The sequence below is a fragment of the Monodelphis domestica genome, chromosome 1 (assembly GCF_027887165.1).
Source record: "Monodelphis domestica isolate mMonDom1 chromosome 1, mMonDom1.pri, whole genome shotgun sequence".
Classification (NCBI taxonomy): Eukaryota; Metazoa; Chordata; class Mammalia; order Didelphimorphia; family Didelphidae; genus Monodelphis; species Monodelphis domestica.
In genome coordinates, this window is record NC_077227.1 from 185,786,330 (window position 1) to 185,806,097 (window position 19,768).

The 19,768-nt window shown below is 37.3% G+C and overlaps 1 protein-coding gene and 1 long non-coding RNA gene across 10 annotated transcripts in view; one reads left to right on the forward strand and one right to left on the reverse strand.

Annotated features, from left to right (window-relative positions):
- The window catches only part of GABPB1 (GA binding protein transcription factor subunit beta 1), a 79,520-nt gene extending 66,204 nt beyond the window's left edge, over window positions 1–13,316 (reverse strand). For 4 of the 9 annotated variants that reach the window (XM_056810182.1, XM_001369932.5, XM_056810186.1 and 1 more), the window contains exon 1: window positions 12,624–12,763. Coding sequence is in view for 1 of the 9 variants with exons in the window: in XM_056810181.1 (XP_056666159.1) it covers window positions 12,563–12,586 (24 nt within the window). In the remaining 8 variants the exon portion in view is untranslated. Of the gene's footprint in view, window positions 1–12,562; window positions 12,764–13,238 lie in introns of those variants that run through there. The other 5 variants (XM_016427885.2, XM_016427887.2, XM_016427884.2 and 2 more) reach the window with 4 other exon arrangements.
- Window positions 12,699–17,750, forward strand: LOC130456266 (uncharacterized). Its single transcript, XR_008914874.1, has 2 exons — window positions 12,699–12,839; window positions 12,926–17,750. It is a non-coding gene; the product is annotated as an uncharacterized LOC130456266 (long non-coding RNA).
- The last annotated feature ends 2,018 nt before the right edge of the window (window positions 17,751–19,768 follow it).

Sequence of the window (19,768 nt, forward strand, 5' to 3'; positions counted from 1 at the left end):
TCGTCCACCATCCTGACTATATCTCTCAAAATGAGATGACATTTACAAAGGGCTTTTGAAGTCTTATATAAATGTCAATTATTATAAAAATACATTTATTGTTTTCAAAGAGTTCATATGTAACATATGTATATAGTGTAATTGGAAGGTAATATCAAAGGGAAATCTCTGTTAGGGCTTAGAGGATGAGGGGAAGGGGCAGAAGAAGTTTCTTGAAGGTGAGATTTGAACTGAATCTTTAAGAAAGTCAAGAAGCCTAAAGATAAGGGGGGAAAGCATTCCAAGCACTGGATGTAGCCAATATAAAAGCAAAGTCAGGAGATGGAGTGTTATATTCAAGGAATAACAAGAATACTAGTGTCACCAAGGTATTGCTGGTAGAGTTCTGATCTGATCCAACCATTCTGGAGGGCAATTTGGAATTATGCCTAAAGAGCTATTAAAAAAAAAAAAAAGCATATCCATTGATTCACTAATACTACTACTAAATCTGTATCCCAAAGAGATTTTTAAAAATTGGAAAGGATCTATTTGTACAAAAAATATTTATAACTGCTCTTTTTGTGGTGGCAAAGAATTAGAAACCAGAGAGATGTCCCTCAACTGGGAAATAGCTAAACAAATTGTGGTATTTGATGGTGATAGAATACTATTGTGCTGTAAAGAATGCTGAGCAGGATGATTACAGAAAGAGCTGTAAAGACTTACATGAACTGATACAGAGTAAAATAAACAGAACCAGGAAAACATCGTACATAGTAACAGCAATATTGTGGAATGATCAAATGTGACAGACATGGCTACTATCAGCAATATAATGATCCAGAACAATTCTGAGGAACTTATGATATATATGTAGATGAAAGCATACGGTTTTTCATCTGTTTATTTGGGTATATGTTTTGGGGTTTGAGTTTTATAAGATTATTCACTTACAAAAATAAATAAAATGGAAATGTTTCGGGTTATAATGTGTATAACCAAGATTGAACCTCTTGTCAGCTCCAGGAGCAGGGAGGGAAGAAGGGGAAAGAGACATTTTGTATCATATAACTTTGGAAAACTTATGTGAAATTGTATTACATGTAATTGATAATAAAAAAAAATTGCTTTTTTTTTTTAAATACTAGTGTCACTATTGTGGACAATACGGAAGGGGGTAATGCATAATTAGACTATAAAGGTAGGAAGGCACCAGAAGAAGCCTTGAAGAGCTTTAAAAGACAGAGGATAGAATATCTGATTCTAGAAATACTATAGAAATACTAGAGTTTATAAGGGAAGGAATGCCATGGTCAGACCTGCATTTAGGAAGATTGCTTTGGCATTAATGTATAGGGTAAATAGAGCCCACTATGTCTTTTTCCATTTCCCTTTGAATCATCTACAAGTCCAACTCTTTGGAGTTTGTACTGTTTCAAGATTTTCAATCTAATTTATGTATATTTTTAAGATGAGTTCAAGCTGGTGATGCTTCATTCCTCTCCTAGCTGTTCTGATTCTCTAGACTTGATCACCTTGACCACATACATGCCTTATCACGCTGGGACATCCTTTGCCATGCCAGCCTCCTTTCTCCAATTTATTGAGTTCCTTCAGAGGACCTCCATTTTGGGTAAGAGTTACAGGTTTCATTCCCCTCCAGGAGGTGTTATGACTGTCCTGACTTTGGCCACCATGCTTCTTTGTGGGTGCCTTCATTCCTCATCCCTCACTTTTCAGCTCCCTTTTGTGTGCTGTCTTCCTCTATTGGAATATAAGTTCCTTGATGGTAAGAACTGTGATTCTTTTTGTTCTATTTGTATCTCCAGTACTTAGCCTAATTCTTGACTCATATTAAATGCTTACGTAATACACTTTCCCTCATTTTGCCTTTTATAAGGCCTATTGAGAAATTCAAATGCAAGTCATTATCCAAAGATTTTTTTTCTCTCTTTCATTTTTTCTCTATTGATTTCAAATCTTCTGAATACTCATGTATCCTATTGGAAAGGAACTAGATATCTTCTGGCACTTGTAATTAGTACATTATCACCTACAAAAAAAGAATTAGGTGGAAGAGCTATCTATAATGAATCTATTTTGCACTTGAAACCTGGTGAAGTCATTATCTGGGAAAATGGCAAATACCTGAAAATAAAGTAGAAATAGTACTTAGGAAGACAAAATAACAGTGGCTGGACAAGTCTGAAATCTCTAAACAAACCAATAGTTGCTTTATACCTTGCTTAAAAATAACCAGTCATTGAGTGGCTAATTATTTCTATGGTAATATTTTCCAAAGAACTTTGTATGATCTTAAACACATGGATGAAAGACTCCTTGAAGGAGAAGACTTAAAGATTATATTTTGATCTACTGAGTCTTAAGTATTTTTTCAAAAAATCAGCAAACACAACAGGATCTTGTATCCACTAGACCTTACAACAAACTGTTTCAACAAACTGCAAAGGTGTGGTTTTCTTTTGAATAATGTTTGGGAAAGCATGTTTCCACTGAGAATACACTGGTTACATATGGAGATCTGTCTTGTAAAGACTTTATAAAAGATGAAAAAAATTAGGCATAGAAGCTTTTTAATTTATTGGTATTCACTTGGTCACCTTTTTGGAGAATATGAATATTTTATCCATAATTTTACCCCATATTCTGTCACCTTACCCTCTAAGATATCTTACAAAGCAATATCTGAGGACATGAGGATATTTCAACTGTAATTTTTTCTCAACATTTTACCTTACTCTGAGATACCTTGCAAAGCAATTCCTCAATGCTTTAATACTATCATCTTCAGCACAAATTTCCTCTATGTACCTAGCCTTAAACAACCACCTTTCCTTAATTTTCCTCCTTAAGTATCATTCCTTTGGCACTTGAGGTATTAAAAGTTCAAATATGATAGTTCAATAAAGTGACAAATTTGTTCTATTTTATGTCTACTTGTTGTTCTCCTGGTGTGGGAGGTATGGCAAGATGGTATGGTTTATTTGAAGAACTTAGTGGGCTACAAGATCAATGAGATAGCAGTGAGGTGATGGCAAAAAAAAAAATACTAAATCAGGCTGCACTGAAAGGAAATATTTACAGTAATAAGGTAACAGTCCTGCTATTATCTGCCCTATTTAGAATATAATGTTCAGATCTAGAGATCACAATAGGAAGATTATTGATAAACTGACTATCCAGAAAAGAGTAACCAAGATAATACAGGAACTTAAGTCTATGCCATAAGAGGAACAACTAAAGGAAATGGGAATATTTTGTTATGGGGAAAAAAAGGGGGGGTGAAGAAACATCATGACTGAAGTATATATGAAAGCAAATTAGAACCAAAAGAACAATATATATACTATACAACATAAAAGAAAGGAAAAATAAAATGAAATGGAATGCCGTGTTAATCTCAACAACCAATCCTGGCTGAAGAACAGAGATTAAGAAATGTACCTCCCTCTGGCTGTGGAATGTTGTATATGCTGTCAGAGGTTAAATTTGATGTCAGTTATTTTTGTTTAACTGATTGTTGTTTTTCCTGTTACAGTGGAAAGCTCTTTGCAGGAGGGGATGGAGATGAGAAAGAGGAAAAAGGCAAAGAGTGTTATACCTGAAACTGTCTGAAATGATCAAATACTCATATCCTCAAAAAAAGTAATCAAGAGAAAGCTAAATAATAAAATTGAAATAAAAAGCACATGAAGGGATATTATGTAGAAAGATTAGCCTTGTTTGGCTTGACCCCAGAGGGAAAAATAAGGGGCAATGGGCAGAAGTTGAAAAGAGCCTAACTTGGACCTGGTGTCAGGAAAATTTTCTTAGCAATTAGAACTATCAAAAAATTAAATGGGCTGCCCTAAAAGGGGGTAGATTCTCCTTCAGCAGAGATCTTTAAGCAAATCCTACACCTAGATCTGAGGTTCTTAACTTGGGGTCCATTAACTTGTGGTGTTTTTTTAACATACTGACAAATGTACTTCAATATAATTAAGTCTTCTTTGTATCTTATGTATTTTATTTTATGCATTTAAATACACAATTCTGAGATGTATTGGATTCATGAGATTACAAAAGGGACCCACAACACCAAGAAAGTCAAGAACCCTTATCCTTGATGATCATTTATCAACTTTGTTGTAGAAGAGATTCTTTGGGGGACGTAGTTTGATCTGAACCTTGAAGTACCTTTACAATCCTAAAGTTCTATGATTTATCTCTAAAATCTCCTAGGACAGCATGGGTCACTTGAATTTCATTGCAAGCTTTCTTTAGATTTGTGTTCACTTTCATTGCTTTTCACTGTTTTATAAGGCAATGCTAATTATAATAACTCACCACCTTCCTCCAAAGTTTCACAAATGAGTTTGAGTTCTAAACCAATGCTATCTTTGGCTGCCCACCATCTTTCTCTACTTGGAGAGATCAAGTGTGTGCTTGCAGGGAGGATTTTTAGGTTCTTTAATCTTTCTAATGATTATGGTTTAAATCTATACATTTACATACATATACACGGCCAGCTAATTTGAGGTTGAAGTGACTGCAACTGTTCATAGGGTCTTCTCAGAATAATTTCACCTATTCTTAAAGAGTCAGCTCAAGACCCACCTTCTATGTAATGTTTATTTGATAAATGAACAAACTTACTAAATGATTCAAAACTCTACTACACATGTGCCCCACAAAGGTCAAAAACAGAAGAAATAAGTTCATCAATATCAAAATAGACATATGTAAACCTTAAAGTGATTTCCTTGTCACACATAGCACTTAAGGGTTAAAATAGGAAAGAAAGGTTCACATTAGCTGAAAAAGGGATAAACAAACTGTGGTATATGTATATGTAACAGACTACAACTGTGTTGTATGAAAAGACAAATATGAAGAATTCCAAGAACAGGAGAATTTATATTTTTCTGATAAAAGTAGAATCAAAAGAACATTATATACAACAATGATAATGTAAATTAAAACAACACTAAAGGACAGATGAGGTGATGGAATAAGTTAATACTAGTCTTCCCAATCTATGATACTATCTTATTAGCAAATCTATGGAAAGGTTGCAACAATTAAATGGCCTAGAATGGAAAACAAGACTGACTTAGACAAAACCAAATTCTACCTTCTCAGCACAAGTTAGTCATATGTGAGGATAATTTGGAGAATCCCTAGGAATTCACCATATTATATAATGGAATCTAACCTGTATTTTATATAATTTGTCCTGTCTTTCTTTCAAATATCTTCATGTTATCTAATGTACTATATGAATTCTAAGTCAAAAAAGTATGTATCATATCTTATTCTTTTATTTCAGAATTTTTCATTACAAAATCTGAAAATGTTATTTGGGGTTAGGGAACATTACAGTGAGTCAATAAGAGGTTATTAAACACCCAAGACACAGAATTTCATGTGAGATAACAAGACTTGTCTTGTATAAACTATATATCTGGGCTAACACCTTGGAGAGTATTTTATGCTAGTCCCCATTTAGTGTTTGCTGAATTAAAGTAAAATAGTTTAGAAACAATATAGTTCCTGTCTAGGAAATTTACAAACATACAGGAAACAAAGGCACAACCTATTTTTTTTAAAAAGTATGATTACGGTAAATTCAAGCATGTTGAGAGAATCAGGATCTTTGTAAAACAGATGAAGTTAAAGGCTCTTAAATTTTCTATGACTTTTAAAATACTAGGCTACATTCGTATCTGGTTAAGTTTCTATACAAAATATGATTGAAAACAAAGTTCTTAGTTTCCTGTTTCCTTCTTTTCTGAAAGGAAATTATAGAAGGTAGATGAAGAGGGACTAAGAAAAGTCCTTCCTAACCCCAACCTTTCTTTTAATATATAAAATAGGCAGATGAGGAATACATAACTATTATTTCAAGGTAGAATTGACCACAAGATGTTTTCTTTTTTTTTTTTTAATCTTTACTTTCCACCAGACTCAATACTGTGTTTTGGTTCCAAGGTGGAAGAGCAATAAAGGCTAGGCACTGGGAATTAAGTGACTTGCCTAGGGTCACGCAGCTAGGAAGTCTTTGAGGCCATATCTGAACCTAGGACCTCCAGTCTCTAGGCCAGGCTCTCAATCCACTGAGCCACCTAACTGCCCTGCAAAATGCTTTTTAATAGACAAAGGATCATAGACCTAAAGATGGACAAGACTTTAAAGACCATATAATTCAATACCCTCATTTGACAAATGATCAAACTAAAGTTCAGAGATTGCTTGCCCAAGATCATATGGGGGAGGGAGAGAGGGAAAGGGAAACAAGATTTTAATTCAGTTCTGACTACAAATTCTGCCCTCTTTACACACTGCTAGAGGTTTTTCCCCCTAATTTATAGATTTGTGAAATGTAAGATAACTTGAAAATTATGCCTATAATTATAAATATCAGTTTTGTAATCAAACCTCAACTACAACCTTGCTGGAATCTATTTTTAAAGAAAAACATTAATCCTTGGGGGCAGTTGGGTGGCTCAGTGGATTGAGAACCAGGCCTAGAGACCCGGGACCTTTTTGGCTTATGAGACTGACACACTACCTATTGCACTATAACTCAAGGTCTATTGTTAGCCTGAGACCAGTGAAGTAGGACTTTCCCTCAGGGAGGAACTCTCATGTGACAAGGTCAAAACCTGGGGTTTCTACCTCCAAACTGAATAAACTGGGGATCACCAAATCCCTCTAAGCTACAAGTTTGGGGACTTTTAGATTCCACATTGACAGTGCCTAACCCTTACCACTCTTCGACCTTGGAACCAATACATAGTATTGATTTTAAGGCAAAAGGTAAGTGTTTTTAAAAAAGAAAAGTATCAATCAAACAGAAAATAATATACAAAGACCTTAGGCCAAAAGAACAAAACAACTTCTAAGACATTACAGATTCAAATCCATGCTCCTTTTTCTTAATTTCTATAATCATTATATTCAGAAAGATTTTTCTGGTATACTACAAAATTTAGAATCAAAGATTCAATTATGTAGAAAAGTAGACTAATGTATTTTAGAAAGAGTTCCAATACATGATGGGAGGGAAAAGATCTTTTGTTTAGTCTACCATTAAAATTAAGTCAATCTCTTCTAAGAAACTTCTGATTAATTAAGGTTATCCTGTAATTTTTAAATAAGCTTTTCTATGTTGGGTCCCTATACCTAATTCAAAGGAATACACTGAAGAACAATTATGCTGCCAATGTATTAATTGGTTTCAAAAGAAAAGTAATATATATATATATATATATATAATTCATCAATTAATAAGCATATTATCTTGATGTTAAAAAGTATTAATCTTAAGTTTATTATATTATCAAGTCCATTGGATGTAGGAAACCCCTTGTAGTATCTATCACAGGTCAAAAGATAAAGGAATTAGCCCTCTTGCTACTTGTACTCTAGAGAATTCAAACCAATTAAACATGAGTTTGCATTTTATATTTCTAAAATTACTCATGGCTATTCATTAAGTTGGAAATCAGATCTAAATTCTAGTCTTCTAGCATATGCTGTGTGAAATAATGCAGACCATAGAATGAAGATTCTTTAAGGGTAGATTCACTTTTGTCTGCTGTCCCTATTGCCTGTAACAGTACCTTAAACATACTGGCTGCTTAATAAATGTTCACTGAACTATATTCAACCCCTCAACTTCCTTTTCGTCATTTAAGTAGATGGATTATATTTCCCCAAGGTTTTTTTCTAATGTTAAGAGCCTGTAGTTCTATTTTTCTAGGAATAAAAGAAACTTTCTTAGTTAAAAGACCATGAATCTAAAGAAATATACTCCCTGGCCTACCAATCACTGAACTAGTATGTGGTAAAACTAATAAGTTTTACCAATAATACCTATTAAATACCCACTGTTTCAGGTGCTCAGCACTATAGGCAAGTATAAAGAGTTTTACTTTAAAGAACCTAAAATATAAAGAGTATGACATAAGAAATTAATGGCAACTACTAAAAAGTTTAACAGACAAATACAATGTTAACTACAGCACTTCTCAGAGTTATAACTACATTGGAAAAAATTTCTCATTTGAAGAAGCCTAGATCTCACCCCAAAATATCCTATTTCTGTTTTCCTTACCCTTTCCAGAACCCCCTAAATAGAAGATTTCTGCAAAGGGCCTTAGACCTAGACACATGCTAGAATGTTACCATTAAAGCCATAAAACTTTCTTAGGCTATCTTTTCTTAAGGGGGCTAAGGGGTGGGGGTAGGCAATTAAGTACTACTGTGGATAGAGCCCTAAGCCTGGAGTCAGAAGGACCAGGGTTGAAATTTGACCAGACATTTCCTAGTTGCATGACCCTGGACAAGTCATTTAACCCAAATGCCTAGCCCTTGCCCCTTCTGTCTTAAGAATTGTTACTAAGACAGAAAGGGTTAAAAAAAGTGTTGGGGATGTGATAAAGAATTGTACAGTAATATTGAAACTGACTAAAGGGGTTCTGAGCTAAGAATCATACATTTCAATGGATCTGTCATTACATTTGTACTTCCTTCATAAGCAAACAAAATAACTCATCCATATCTTTTCAACACAGTTCATTTTTTACCTATCTTCTCCTCCCATAGATCCAAGCCTTCTTATCTAGGTCTTTTTTTATATTCTGTGGGTATCAGGTATAATGGTTAGACTGTCAATCCCTTATCTCTGCACTATTATTTCATACCATGCTACACCTCTTTCATAGTCCTCATGGTACTTCATCCTAATCAGGCATAACTTCCCAACCACTGAATTATTTTTTATTTTTTTAATTACATTCAACTAAAAAAAAAAGAACCCATTTGTGTTTAGACTAGACAACACTTAAACCACTTTTTATTCATAGACAAAACCATTCCTCCACTTATAGAAATGAAATCCATTGTCCACTTCAAGGTAATTCTAATGGATATCAACTAGATTCCATGTCCAACCAAACACCAGGCTCTAAAATAAGTTCAGTTCAACCAAAATGAAATTTTGAAAACTAAATTTGTACCTCAAACATTAAGAATTTGCTTGGGACTATAAAACTGTTAGTACCTTTTGATACTGTAGTACTAATATGTCTACATTCCAAAGAGATCAAAGAAAAAGGAAAAAAACCTACATGTGCAAAAATATTTATAGCAGCTTTTTGTGGTAGCATACCATTGGAAATTGAGGGGATGCCCATCAGCTGGGGAACGACTGAACAAATTGTGGTATATGATTGTGACAGTGTGCTATAAGAAATGAACAGGATGGTTTCAGAAAAACCTGGAAAAATTTTTATAAACTGATGCAAAGAGAAGTGAGGAGAACCAGAAAATTGTATACAATAACAACGTTGTATAATGATCCACTGTTAATCAACTTAGTTTTTCTCAGCAATACAATGCAAAGATAATTCCAAAGGACTTACAAAGAAAAATGCTATCCACTTCTGAAGAACTGATACAGTACATACAGATCAAAGGATACTTTTATTACTTTATTTTTCTTGCATTTTTTTAAATTGTGTTTTCTTTTGCAACAGGGCTAATTTGGAAATGTTTTGCATGACTACCCATGTATTAAATTGACTGCTTTCTCAGAAAGTGGGGAGAGAATTCAGACATTTTTTAATATGAATGTTAAAAATTATTTTTACATTTGAGGAAAAATCATTTTTTTCAGAAAAATTTGTCTGGTACAATTTTCTATAATTTCTAAAAGAGGAAAAGCCAAATGTTTTCTATTCATGCAAAAGTAGAATATTCAAAAGTGGAACTTGTTTTTGTTTTGCATCATAAAAGCCCTATCCTTATCTCCTTATCCTCAAGATGCTTAATAAATGCTCATTGGGTTAAAGAGTACTGAATTTCAGAGCTTCAGATTAGAACTCATAGAACAGAGAACTAATTTAATTACCACCTCAAAGATTATCAAAATTCTGAAAGTCTAGTATCACAAATACTATGTAAGAGTTCATCAATTTGTTTATTCTACTTGATTCCTGTCTAAACAAAAAACCCAGAGGTAATTAACCAAGAGCCCAATTTCAAAGAGTGTCTTGTAGAGACACTCCAATACATATTGTCCGGTACAAAAATTCTATTTTCCCTATTCTTTCTTCCAATTCAGATCCTACTGCTCTCTAAATCCTGTTTATTAAATCTAAAATTTTCACCATATGATGGAGAGTGGGGGTTGAGAGAGCGATTGGAAGTTGCTTTGAATACCCCTTTGGGGGTCTTTGGTCAACTCCCACAGTAGCTCCTCTAATGGAAAGAAAAATTAAAATACCTACTATGGGTTTTATCTTGCACTAGTTACTGTCATAACAGGAGAAGCATGAATAGGTTAGTCTACCAAGTCCCCATTTTGCACAGCATTGTATTCTATATCAACATGGTATAAACAAACATTAAAATACCTAAAAGACCTGGTTTATATAATTGCACATGCAATCCAGATACAAACATATAAGAGAGGTTTAGCGAATCTGATGCAATTTTTAATAGAACTCAGGGAAGTAAATATAGCCTTTTAACCATATTCTCTCAGACTCATTTCAATGTCACAATCAAACAATTTCAGGTTGGATAGCCAGTTGACCCAACACAAAATGTCTTCTATGTTCTTGAAAAATTCAACTAATAATTCAAATAAATCATACAGAACTGGGATTATATGATTTAATGAAATACAGTACATAAATAAGTACAGTAATAGCCATACTTTTAAAAGTTAAACTCAATACAGAAATCAATGTGTAATCATTTGCATTTACAAATTTTCTGCTTCAAAAATTTTAATTAAGATACCAAGATACCTTCAAATAGAAAACTTTTGTGGTATCCAGATAAGCATCCATTTACAAAAATTCTATTTATGCGAATTTTCATAATATACAATGGATATCTTGCACACTTATTATTTAAAGGTAATCTTCCAGCTAGTTATTGTCAGTTCATTTGAACTGGGCCTCTACAAACATGTAAAAATCATGTTAAAACAATATTACTCATGCAGCTTAAGTAGTTGTACACTTAACCCATAACTTTAATAAGACAACTCTACATTTTCTTATTCATCTTTCTGAAATGAGTCTTGCACCAGATATAGAATAAGGTCTTTTGTGAAGGTCAACTGACACTTGCATAGCCAGATCATAAGACAGGAAACAGAAAATTAGGTAGGAAAGAGAAGTAATTTTTTCTATAATTTAAGTATAAGTACTGAAAATGGGAACTGTAATTTGTTTACCACAGACAAACGGGTATACACGGACAAAATTAAAAATGATTTTTAAAACCAGAGTCTTTCAAATATCTATTAAGAGGGAGATAAACTTTAGAGCTACTGAAAGAATTTAACCGCAGTGCCCAAAACTCTTAAAAGGATTGAAAAATCACAGAGCAGCATCTTTCTTGGATCCCAAGCTCCTTCACAAAAATTATTGACAGTTACTGCGCCATTTTCCCGAGGAGAGGGAGGAAAAAAATTAAGTCACAGAGAGTAAGTGACTTGCCAGCGAGGAGACAGCAAATCAGAGCCCAAGTCTAAAACTTAGAGATTAGCAGGCAACCCACTCCCTCCGCCCCCAGTAGGGAGGCTGCCCGCCCCTCCTCTGTTCACATATGCTCCAGCACAGTCCAATCAGGTTTTAAGCATGGGTGAGTGGAGTGAGAGCAAGTTTTAAGGCAGAATAAAGAAGGGGAACTAGTCTTCCCAAAACCTTCAGTGCCTTCACTTTTTCTGAATTCTTTCCCTGGCCGGGCACCCTCGTCCTCATCCTCATTTTTAATCACAAAAATACCTCCGTATAAATAGGTTAAACCGACACAGATTATCTCTGCCCTGTCCAGGGTAGTCTAGCAAACACCCTCCCCCCCCCCAAGTTCCTTCTCGTTCCGCGCGGCTCCCTCGGCTGACACCCGACGGCCGGGCTCTGTCCCCCGGCGGCCCAAGCCCTCCGAGGTGGCCGCTCCGGGCTCGCGGTCCTGTCGACCCCATCCCGGTTCGGCTCCCAGACCTCCCTCCCACCCCATTGTGTTCTCCTATCCCCTCACCCCTGGGAGCGGCACTCCGAGGGTAAAGGAGGCCTCCAGGGCCCGAAGCCCCCGCGGGGGAGCTGTCAGCCGGGCCAGGCCACCCCGCATGAGGGGGAAGGGAGCGGAGATGGGGGGACGCAGACAAAGAGGCCCCGCGGCGCCCGGGAAAGCGGGCCGAGGCCGCGCCCGCGCCGGCCGAACCTCCACGGCCCTCGTTCCCACGGAGGGGGCGCCGGGCTCGGAACCGACCCGCCGGGAGGGGAGGGAGGGTAGGCCGGAGGACAGAGAAGAACGGGTCCAGCCAGAGCCGGGGAGGGGGCGGCGGCCGCCACCATGTCTGCCCGCCCCTCCCCAGAAGCAGGGTGCCGGGCGGACAAAGCACGGCGGCGCGGGCGGGCGGCCCTGACTGCCCCCCGCCCCCCACCGACCCCCGCGGAATAAGCGGGGCCAGGAGCCCCGGAAACCCGGCGCCTTAATGCAATAAACAGGAAATCGCGGGGATGATCTGGGTTCCGGGGGAAGTGGAATTATTTTTTACCAGCGAAGAGATCAACTTCCACATCCGGTGGTAACAGGGCCCTGCACAGACCCGCACTGACCTGGAAAAGCTTCGGGAGCGGCGGCGGGGGAGCAGCGGGAGATGTTGCGGGGACCCGAGGCGCCTGGTACCCGGCCGGGCTGACGCGGCCCCGCTATCAACAAAGCGCTTCAGAACCACCGGGCGCTATTTTCCGAAAATGCCGCGTCTGGTCGGCGCCCAAAATCCCCACCGAAAAGTCCCCCGTGCTTCTCGCGGAGGGACACATGGTGTGCGAGTGAGTCGAGCTCCCAGCATCCCTCCCTTCTCCCTGCCCTCACAGAGCTCAACCTAACCTCCCCTCCTTTTTTGCTGCCCTCTCAGCCGGAGCTGCCTTTCCCGCACCCTAACCCCTGACCCCGCGGAAGAGAGAAGGGATGGCGGTTCTGATATTTAACCGAGGAGAGGAAATTATGCCATTTCAAGGTTTTCTGCTACACAAAGAAACCGGCGGAATGATCTGCTCGTGATAAATGCGAGTCCCGGCTAGTACTGCGCCTGCGTGCCATGAGGGGGAGGTGGCTACTTGTCCATGTGGACGCTTGTCCCGAGCGCAGGCAGTTCCTGGTCCCTTCCCGCCTGTTTTTATTTTTCTCTTAGTTGAAAAGAACAAAACGACTAGCGGAGCATTTCTGACCTTTATTTGCCTTTGATGGAATCTGGAATCCGCCAATGCCCCTAAGTCCTGTTTGGTTGGAAGAGAAATGGGGGGGTGGAAACGTGCACATCAGCTTAATAAGCTGGCCAACTGTGCCTAGTAGAATTCTGGGAGGCTTGGGGGGCAGGGAGAAGGGGTGTCGTGTTACTCAGAACAACAGGGGTTTTACTTAAGGCTATGTTAGATTTAACTAGCTGGCGTTTGTCTAGGGGCTAGATAACGAAAAATATTTGTACCATGACCCTATGTTACTAGAATGACCACCTAGGATGGGCTCTTAACAGGCTGTGACAGATCTGGACTTTAGAGGGATCACCTCGGCCTCAAGGATGTAAAAGAAGCAGCCTTTCTTTACGCCATTGATGCGACAAACTTAACTGAAGCCCAGACCATGGGACTTGAGTTCCCAGATACTAATCATTACTTTACCTGGTGGTTAGAGCTGGTTGAGGTTCTGAGGCTGACTCTGTGACCCTGAACAAGTCATTTAACCTTGCATGTGACAATACTAAATTGTAACATACTGACAGTGTGTGTGACCCTGGGCTATTCACTTAGCTTCTCTGACCATACATAAGGCTGCTCATAAATTGAGCATTTGCCCATCTGAATTGGTTGAGTTTTCTCACCAGGCTTTGATATATTCATTCACAGGGTAAAACAATTCAGTTCATTTGTATTTTACAGCTTGCTGTTCTATTTGGAAAAGTTGACTTCTCAACTGTCTGGCTTGATGTCTGGCTATAGAGTCCTATACCCTCAACAAGATTTGAAAATTGAACTCCTGTTGTCCGTTTGACGTTTCAGGATAATACAGCATACCTGATTTAAATACTTGTTATCAAGCTCTGAATTTTCTGGCGTTAAAATTTACACAGTAAGTCAGTGAGCACTTTTTTAAGTTTACTGTGTTGCAGGTATTGTGCTAAAAACCAGGGCCACAATGAGAGTCAAAAAAGTATAACCTGAGAGTGCACCTTCTAAAGGAGAAGACTACATGAAAATAACTAGATATATATAGAAGATATATCTAGAGTAGGTGGAAAGTAACCTGAAAAAATTAAGGCCTTAGCCATTTAAAGGACCAGGAAAGATTGCCTGCAAAAGTTGGCTTTAGAATTGAGTCTCAGCATAGGCAGCCCTTAAAAATGCACTGAGGCAGGATTTCAGGGATTGCTTATAGACCAATGTAACTGGATCATAGAATTCTTGTAGAGGAGTAAAGTGTGAAAAAGACTAGAAAGGTAAGAAGGCGACAAATTATAAAGAGCTTTACATGCTAACCCTAATCATTCAAGCATATTTGTCAGTGCTAGTGGTACCAGAAAAACAAATCCCAAATAGTCACTGCCCTCAAGTAATTTTACTTTCTATTTCTAAATCTGCTTATTTCTCCTTTTTTAAAATGTATGTAATTTAGACTTCAAAAGTTCTGGTTTAATTTTTTTTAATTGACATACCCCAAAAAAAATAAATTGTAATTTTAATTACATACTTTTTTTGTTTGTTTTTTAACAATTTAAGATCTTATAGCTAATAAGAGAATTGGCAGGTTTGCTGTCATTAGCATTCACTTTTCTGTAATGATTTCTGAGGAGGTGCTAACATATTTTTTCATTTCAAAATCTGAAGGGAAAATGGCAAGAAGGTATGTACAAAGTTTAGTAACAGAACTGAAGTTATTTGTGTAAGGAAAATTCAGTGCTCATAGGAAACAGTGAAAAGAAATTGAATGAAAAAAGTTTTCAAGAAAATGGAATAGTAAGTAACAAATCACAATTTTGCAACCTGGCTATGGCTGCTTACCTAGAAACATTTTTTTAAATCCATGTAAGATTTTTCTGAACAAACTAAACTGCTAAAAATTCAAAAATTGACCTTTTGAAATTGCAAGATCAGGTTTTGTGTGTTTATGGTTTTAAACTTTGATGCATATATAATATCCAACTGAAACATAAACTAGTAGTTATGCCAATCAGGAATTAAATGGTAAAGTATTGGGTAGACGGTGAAGTTCTTTGTAAAAGCAATCACTATACATCATTGGGTAATGCAAAAGAGAAAACTTACCAACTGCTTTTCCTTTTATTAAAGATAGAGAAAAATAAGCATTTATTAGGCACCATGTGCCAAGCACTTTGCTAAATTCAAAGAAAACAAAGACAAGTAAAAGTCCCTATCTTCAAAGATCTTACATCTAGAACTGGAAGGGACTTAAGAGGCCAGTTAGTCTAACTCTTTCATTTTACAGATGAGGAAACTGAGGTATGGAGAGGTTGAATAACTTCCTGAGGGATCACAGAACTAATGTATAAGGATGCATTTGAATCCTGGTCTTCCTGATTCCAAGTCTAATGTTCACTCAAAGGCCCAAGGTCACAGAGATATTAAATGACAGGCATAATTTGAACATAAGGGGCTCCTCCTATTATGCTTCAATGTTGTTATATGCCTTGTATAAATGGAGATTTTGAACCTTTGACTTCGTTCTCCAGAAATCCTTAGTATTTCCCAAAATTCCTATAATCTCTCGCGTCTCCATGTTGGTATTTAAGTGGGAATATGCTCTGCCCATGCTCTCTTTTTGACCAACCGGGCTGAATTCAAGCAGTTCTTTCACTTTAGTTATTATTAATAAAACTTTATAAAATATATTTAGTTATTGTATATTAATTTTAATCTGTACAGCCAGGTTATACAATCTCTTTCCATATTCTGTTAGGGAGGATGTACCTATGAAATGGATATGGCGATTTTGAAGAAAACCCAAACACCTGGAGATTCAGGAAAGACCTTGTGTAGATAGTACTCAAACTGAGTCTTAAAAGAAACTAAGGGCTCTAAGAGTTAGAAGTGTAAGGAGGGAAAAGGGTTAATTTTATAAAGGGTTGGATTTTATATTTTAAGAATGTGGTCGCCAAGAATTTAATTAATTCCAAAGAGATTTTATTTACAATTTATTTTTTAAAATGTAGAAAGAGTGAAGCAAGAAATCAGAGAGAAGTTAGGGTAAGTTATCTAGCCTAGGCACTAAGTAATTTACTCCCAGCCACCACCAACACCCCCCCACCCCACTTCCCAGCAGAGAGTTAGTTTCAGCTGGCTTTGGCAAAGCTGAGGACCTGAGAAGTTTCTCAAGAAGATAGGTCTTTCCTGAGGCCGGTCTCTTCAGAGAAAAACCAGCAATTAAGTCATCCTTTTCACTTACCACGTGTCAGGCCAGTCAGCAGATCCTTCTGCCCCTCTTCACCAGTCTCAACTAGAAAGCATGAAGAATTCAAATCTCACAGGAAGTAACAGCTCCTTTTAAAGACATTTTCTCTCATCACTTCCTGTGCCTTCCCCCAATCACAGTTGCTCTAGGACTTCCCAGAAGGCAGGCAGTCGATTCTGATTCATCACCCACTATCACACACGTGGGTCACAGACCTCCCCCACTCAAGTGTGAATGGGGTGTTTGCACCTTTGGTGATTAAATCTGAAATGGATAAATCTTCATACTCAACTTTTAAGTAGGGTGTTTACACTTTTGGGAATTAAATCTAAAAACCATGTTCTAAAAATAGGGGTTACAATTTAATCTTCACAATCGGGAGAGTTAATTTTAATCTTCACAGAAGTGAGGAGGGAATGTGGTCTGGGAATTGGGAAGACCAATGCAAAGGCACAGAGATAGGAAATAGATTTCTATAATTAATAACTGTCCTCTTTTCTTTACATATAAAATCTCATCAACATTCCTTTGTATTGGCCATCCTCCTCACAACTCCTCACTATAGAATCCTTCAAGATGAAATTTAAGAACCTCTTATACATGTAACCTTTTCTGATTCCCCACCCCACCACCAACTAACTAGTTACCTCTTTTCCAAACAGCCTAGTAAGTTACTACTTTGTATTTATTATGTATTTAGATGAGGAAACTGAATCCTTAGGACTTATATTTGTACTTGTCTCCCCTACTCAACTGTAAGCTTTCTAGGAGTTTCATTCTTTGTATCCCCTGGTACAAAGTAGGCAATAAATAGTTGTTCCAATACCTCATCATCCAATACCCTTATGATTGAAGGGTAGAGGGCTCCCAAAACTTTTAAGGAAGGTTCTCAGGCCAGGCATCTCTTCATTTCCCACTCACTCCTTTGGACTTCTCCATCATGGCCCTTTGACAGGTACATTTACCCTCTTCCCTGTTTAGCTTCCTTTTGTGCATTGTCTTCCCCTATTAGGTTGTAAGTATCTGGAGGGCAAGGACTCCCCTTTTCCATATTTGTATCCCCAGTGTTTATTTAGCATAATACCTGGTACATAATAGGTCCTTAATGTTTATTGATTGATTGAAATATATTCTTCATCATCTCTCTGTAAACCTCTTATAGTCCCCAAATCCAAAAAAGTTAGCCCAAAAGATAAAACGGTTGAATTTAGTACCAAAGGAAAAAAAAGCTGCATTTCATCTTCTAGTAACATGAAAATAAAGGCCTTTCAAACATACTTTTCTGTATCTTTTATGTTTCCATCCCTTTGAGTTTCTATTTGACTATTTGGACCTGTCTGCCTCCAAGTAGTTCAGTTTTGGTTTTTGTTAGTCTGACCACTTCAAAATCCACATCTTTGTCTCTTAATCTTCATGGTTTGGTGAAAAGTGCCAGGGCTCTAAAGTTAGAAGAAGAGGAATCAAGTCCTGCTTCTAACTTATTTCTGGGTGACTGGGCAAGTTTTTTCCCTCTTCTGTAAAATACAGAGTTGGGACTAAATGACTTCTGAGTCCCTTACAGATCTAGATTTTTTAATCTACTGTAGAATACAACCTATAGTGAATAGAAAAATAATTTCTTAATGCCATTAGGGAGTTTATATTTTAGTCAAGAGGAAAAAAACTATATATAAAGTCCAGTATTAAATAGCATTATTAAATGACATTCTGTCTCCTATAGGACAAGGAAGTATTTTGCATGGAATAATCATTTAATGATTGTTGTATGAGGGATAGTGCCATAAGAATGACAGGTAGAAAGATTACTTTCAGCCAAGAGAATTATGCCTGGATTGCTCTCCCTCCCCTGCTTTTTAACTGTTGACTTTAAGAGTGTGGTCGCCAAAAATTTAATTAATTCCAAAGAGATTGTATTTACAATTTATTTTTTTTAATGTAGAAAGAGTGAAAGAAGTCCTTTAAGTCCCAACAAAATTCCTCTTCTAGAGGACACCTTCCCTAATTCCTCTTAATTCTAGTTCCTTCTTTTAATTATTTCTTGTTTATCCTGTACATTGCTTGCTTTGAGTATATTTGTTTCCATGATTATCTTTCCCATTAAATTGTTAGCTCCTTGAGGTCAGGGTCTGACTGTCTTATTGTATCCCCAACACTGACATTTAGAAGATGTTTAATAAATGTTGATAGATTGACCGTGAATACCAAGGTTAAGTAAAATTATTCTGTAGTTAATAGAGTGTCATTAACCACCCTTTTAGTGATCTCAACAGCTTTTGTGGATTCAGTTATCCAGGTGACTCTTAAGTCAAGTATTTATTAAGGCTAAAACTCTAGCCCTCATACAACTATGCTAGGCCCAAGGAATTCAGAATCAAAAAGTGAAACTCCCAAAGAGCTTACATTTTGTTGTGCTTGTAGCTAGGCTCTAAAGTTACTCTCCTGTCCAGACCCTCACACTAGGAGACTTGAATTCTTAGAAGAAAGGCATTTCTCTTAGGATTTCAGGAGCAGCACAAAGGGATTAGAGTTTCTTTCCCTAATACTGTCAAGTCAAGCTTCCATTCTAGGGTATTCTCCAAGATCAATCATTAATGATTAGTGCCCTGGTATCAATTAATATCAATTAGCATTTACAAAGGGAAATTTACTGATAAAATATTGCAAGGTATAAAACTGACAGAAACACAAGATTTTTACATTACAGCATGCAAACTATAAAATAAAATATTGGCAGAAATATAAACATTTCCATCCCAACTATGGGAGGTCTGGGGTATGGGTGGGAAAACTTTTCTCTTCTACTTCCTAATAAGACTTAAAGGAATTTCAAAAAACATCCAGCCATAGAAAAACCTTGACCAATGGATAACTCCTAGTCTCCCTGAGCAGGGTCAAAAGAGGTTGATCAGAACCATTGCTGCTTCCTCCCAGCATCAGACTATAGCTTTTGGACTTCTGGTCCTACATATCCTGATTATTCAGAGGTTAGAAGATCATAACTGTATCTAGAACTCCTTTACCTAAAAGCAGGAACATCTCTTGCCTATTCAAGAAGAGCCAGGAAAGAACAGGAAACCTGCTTTGGCCAGTTGGTACTTTTTGGATGCACCAGAGGATGTGCTTAACATCCAATCATGAGTTGATCTCTTCACATGGGCATTGGACTGAAATCATACCCACCCATTTGTGAACTCTCCCTTCTGAGAATTCCTGAGGCATATAGGGAGGAGACAGGTTTTAGTTAGGGTCAGAAGACAGCACTTTTCCCTGACAGTTTTCTGGGAGCCATGTGCCA